Genomic DNA, 5000 nt, shown 5'->3' on the forward strand with positions numbered 1-5000 from the left:
GACTGTCCCTTCGTGCTGGTGAACTCCCTGGGGCCAATAAGCCGCCCTGTCCTGATGGCCCCCCTGGGGACCGTCTTCAGGGGTGGCGGGCAAGACTATCTTGATCGCTTCCGTGCCGGAGAGACTTTGGCTCCGACCTTTCTTCTGGAAGAACGAAAAGATATGACGCCCTTCGGAACCCGCCTGCCCGTGCTGGCGCTTGATCCGAGGGCTGTCCGCTGACGGCAGTGGAGGCATGTCCTTCTTCGAGGCCTTCCATTTATCGTTTCTAACAGAGGATGTGACTGAGGATGATGTGGCATTGGCATTATTGTTGTTATTGTTAGTAAGGAATGCCAAGGCTTCGTGAGGATCAGACTGTATCGTCTTGTCATTCGATAAAGTCTGAAGGAGTTCATCGAAATCTTTGTCAAGCCAACTCTGATCAATGACGAGTGAATTTCGAGCACTTTTATTCTCGTCGCCCTTTATCTTTTTGTATTCATTTTCTAACTGACTCAGCAACTCCCGACTCTTTGACAAACTCTTCCTGAGTCTGTTATCCGTATGCACGTCGTCAGGACCACCGAACGACAGGTGGCGCTGGAAGAGTCGATGTGAACCACCTGAGCCGTTGCCATTCACGTTAGAGGTGCTGTGGACCTTCCGGAAGGCGCTCTGCTGCGATCCGAAGACATTGGCGTAGTCCTCAGAGGAGTTCAGGTTTGTCACGCTGGCTGTAGTCGTGGGACCGCCGTTGTAGTAGGAATTGTCCTCCAGAAGGGAGGCACACGAGGAGAGACCGAGAGATCCGGTGCTGTTTTTCCTGCCGAAATTTTTCGGCGTCGGATCACCTCTTATGAGATCGCTCGTGCTGGGTCCTGTGGGCGGGGGAGTAACGTACGGCTGATCCAAATCCATGAAATCCACATAATCCTGGTCTGCTCTCAAGTGATTAGGATTAGCATGGAGGCGACGAGCAAGCTCGGCCAGAGTCGGCGAGTGATCCTGGAGTGTGTCCCTCGGCAGCGACAACTTTCTGCTCCGTGGCAGTGCCGGGGGAGTCGTCATCTGGCCGGGATAACACTCGTTGATTGACAGCAGTGAGAGTGGGGCCTTCGACGTGGGGGTCCGGGGGGTGGAGGGGCACATAGGACTCATGGACGACGAAGAGGACGACGAAATGGACGTGGGGGTGAGGGGGGTCAAGGGGGACACGGGGGTCTTGGGCGGTCCCTTCACGCCACACTCGGAATTCCTGTGACTCAGAGGAAGAGCCTCCGACTCACCCGAGTCTACTGACGCGGCCACCTTCTTCAGCGTAGCAATGATGGCGTCGAACTGATCTGTTAATATGTTCCCATTTATCTTAAGGTTCTTAAGCACTGCGGAGTCGATGATATCTGCCAAGGAGGTTTCCAAACGCTGTATTAAGTGATTGTTATCATCGTCATTGAGGATCACTTTTTCATGATTTCGATTATCCTCAATATCATTTTGACACTCCTTTCTCTCTATCACTTTGAGCGTATTATCCTTGGGCTCGCCACATATATGGACGACGGTGTTCTTCCTCACTTTGTCAGCAGTAGACTGACGGCTCCTTTCTTCCTTCTCGCTGAATGGGCCAGGTAAGGACCGCTGAGGATTCCTCAGACCCTCGTATCCTACCTGGGGTTTAGTGGCCGGCATTACCTCATCTTTACCCAGCTGACTACCTGCCTCGCAGTGACTCTCTCGAACCCCTTCCTGCTCCGCCTCCTCGTCCAGGTCATATTTATCCTCCTCGTCGTCCTCTTCCTCCTCCTCTTCACTACTGGAAGCTTCCACTTGTATTCCTTTCTCTTCCCTTGTCTTTGGTTCAGCCACGATAGCTACCTTGGTTATCTCCTTCTTATCTCGAGTTGCATTTTCCGCCTCATTGTTCCCCGAATGAGTTCTTTGGCTGTTAGAATGGTCAGGGGGGCGCGATGAGATAGAACGGAACGAGACGTTAATGCCCGGTAAGGGTCGATTTTCTTTACCCTCGTCCTCGACGTTGTCCTCGTTAGTTTTTACCCTCGTATCATCCTTACTACGGAGCTCGCACGCTGCCGGCTTAGGGAGAGGAGCTGGACGAGCTCGAGGAAGCTGGAGGCTGTAGGATCTTCTGACGGATACGGGTGGCTTGTCCATCTTGTCGACTAATTGGCTGCTACTCATGGAGTGTGTGTGGACGATCTTTACCTCGTGCACGGAATCCGCCTTGCACTGTTCCTTCTCGGAGACTGGCTTGCCGACGTCCTTCTCGGCCCCCATGTCCTTTTCTACAGGTGCAGGTTTAGTGACAGTGGTTTTGTGATCTGGTTCAGGACTAGTGACAGGGGCTGGGTCGGGTGTCCGTCTCGGTGGCGACGTGGGTGTGGATCTGTTGCTGTTGCTGCCGATTTCCTTCTTTTTTATAACCCTTCTGTTCGTCCTGCTGTCAATTTTGGACTGCCGAGAATGGAAGGAACCGGCTGCCCTGTGGAGATTTTGAGAGGGAGATGAATTGTGTCGCTTCCGTTCTCCGTCGAGTGAGCACTGGCTGCCATACAGAGGGGAATTGCATCCAGAATCTGTTGTGCTCTCTGTCCTCTGGGAATCGAGACTGGCGCGGAATAAGTTGTTTCGAGAACCGAGGAGAGAGTTCTTGGAGCCCGATTTGCTGCGATTATACATATTATGACGACCTACGACTAATGACGTCTTCGAGTTCGATTTTTTCTTACTGAGATTCGTTCGGCTGCCACTCATTACCCTTCTGACAATCCTGGCCCTGTTTGCTCCATCATTCGAAACTAATGAACTCTTAGGACCCGAGAACGTACGGGTTACACTTGATTTAGCATTAATGTTTGAAGAGCTGGCACTCAGAGTGTGATCCAGCCTTGTGTCACTCGACTTCGTGGTGTCACTACTTCCGCGCCTGACAGGTGAGAGTCGTGAGGACGAAGCAGTCAGTCGATTATTCCCCGATCTTGCCAGTCCTGACAATTTCTCCCCGTAAGAAGAGGATTTAGGCAGCATAGATACCGAGCCAGTCCGGACGGGCGGCACTCTGCTCGACGATTCTCTCTGCCGATCAGGTGTTGCATCACTGTCTGTGACTGCCGTCCCTGACACGCTGCTAAGGTTGAGGGTCGTGTCACCGCCGCCGCTTGTGTTATCTTTCGTTTCAGGAGATTCTGGGGAACTCAAAGATATTGAAAGGGGCAACGTTTTGGGCGGCGTGTCAAGTTTCAGGGAGCTATGGCCCACTTGACCCGTGCCTCTGTTACTCTCCTCATTACTCGCTTTGTCTCTGAGAGTTTCTTTACCTCCACGGGGACCCGCTGATGCTGTCCTACCGCTCGCTGGGCGCGGTGGAAAGCTTCGATGACCAGCAGGGTGAGGGTCAGCCTTGCTTTTACTGGACATGACAGGGAGCTTAGACGATGACTTTTCCTTGTGGGTCGACGTAGAGTCGCGGCCGGAGGCGCCTGGCGACAGCCTCACCTGGTATACCGCACGTGGTGGTGGGCGGCGGGCCAGGGGCGTCGTAGGTGGAGTTCGTGTGTCTCCTAAGGACTCCCGTCGTCGTGTAGACGTTGGTGTCCTCCCTGGTCCGACTGGCGACGGCGCTCGTGCTCCCAGACCCGGAGATGCTCCCCTTGCTGGGGAGCGCGGAATGGGAGACGGCGAGGACCGTGCTCGGTGTGAGGACAGACCGGAAGCACTCCCAGTCTTCAACGAGTCCTCTGATGTGCTATAATGTACGGGTGGACCGACCCCCGGACCTGGCAGAGATGCCCGGCGTGGTAAATCCACTTCCCTCTCTTGCGTGACATTGCCTCGTGACGTCCCAGGGGCTCCAAAGCTGCCACGGCGCCCCATGAACGCTGGGGAGCGACTTGATGAACTAGTAGATGGTTTGTTGTTGTTCCCGGCGCGGCGGCCACTGCCGCGACCTCGTCCGCTGGCTCCTCCAGTAGGAGCCGCAGGAGGCACATCTTCCCTGGGGTTCCGGGGAGGGTCTTCCCTGGGGTTCCGGGGAGGGTCCCCCCCTCGCCCCTGGTATACAGGAATGCCCGACACTTTGCAGGGCATGGCACACGTACACTCTCCGTCACACACACCATCCCGGAGGGAGGGCCATGATTCACCGTCACCGAGGCTCACTTGTACACTTGTCACACTACCACTCCTCTTACTTTTCGTCTTATTAATACGCTCCGTTTCACTGTTAACACTTGGATCACCGGTAACACTGTTAGAGCGCGTGGTTCGTGAGCGCGTGTGTGCACGTGGCAGAGCGCGCGCGGAGACTGGTGGTCCGGGTCCCGCCTGGCCCAGTGCTCCACATGTTACGCTCGCCTGGCCACGAGGCCCTCCACGCCACGCCCCCTCGCCACGCCTCCCTACTACCCCTACACTTGACCGTCGAACACCTTCGGTCAGGTGGTGGCGTATGTGTGGGTGGCCGGAGCTGTCAGTGACCAGGGAGGATTCACTGGCGTGAGGCACCTGCCCCATGAGGCCGTCCACCCCGTTGAAGTTGCTCGGACGCCGAAGTTCCTCCCAGCTCATGTGTTTGTGCCAGTCCGGTGCCAGGTTGTCGTAGTCTATCCGCGTGAGGGGCGTGTGGGGGGTCGGGTGGCCTGGAAGCGTGGCGCCCGCGGCTGTAGGACCGTGCTGTGGCTGCGGCGAAGGTTCCCTACCTTCATTACGGCCTCGCCTCACAAACAGCTGATCCATACTGGGCATACTGGGCATGCTCTCGCTCGTCACTTCACACTCACTTCGGCGGGACTTTCTTGGCCAAACTTTCAAGTCATCGACGGCGTTCTTCTGAGTGTAAGGCCTTTGTTCATTTCTGACACGTGAACGGCGCCTGGCGGAGGCCGTATAAGCGTAGGGCACGGCAGGTGTACGAGGCGCGCGGGCGGCAACGCAGGTACTAACAGACTGATGATTCTTACCCGCCTCAACCCCGGCTCCTTCTGCTGCCCCGCCCCGCACAC

At 55.8% G+C, this 5000-nt stretch overlaps 1 protein-coding gene across 4 annotated transcripts in view; it reads right to left on the bottom strand.

The window, feature by feature from the left end:
- RhoGEF3 (Rho guanine nucleotide exchange factor 3) overlaps positions 1–5000 on the bottom strand; it is a 336003-nt gene that overhangs the window by 258272 nt on the left and 72731 nt on the right. For all 4 annotated transcript variants that reach the window (XM_086543335.1, XM_086543333.1, XM_086543334.1 and 1 more), the window contains exon 2: positions 1–5000. This exon is cut by the window's left edge and continues 353 nt beyond it; it is cut by the window's right edge and continues 1129 nt beyond it. In XM_086543335.1, the coding sequence (XP_086399461.1) occupies positions 1–5000 (5000 nt within the window).

The sequence above is a fragment of the Penaeus japonicus genome, unplaced genomic scaffold, assembly GCF_977035675.1.
Source record: "Penaeus japonicus unplaced genomic scaffold, GWHDUDI00000001_assembly GWHDUDI00000013, whole genome shotgun sequence".
NCBI lineage: Eukaryota > Metazoa > Arthropoda > Malacostraca > Decapoda > Penaeidae > Penaeus > Penaeus japonicus.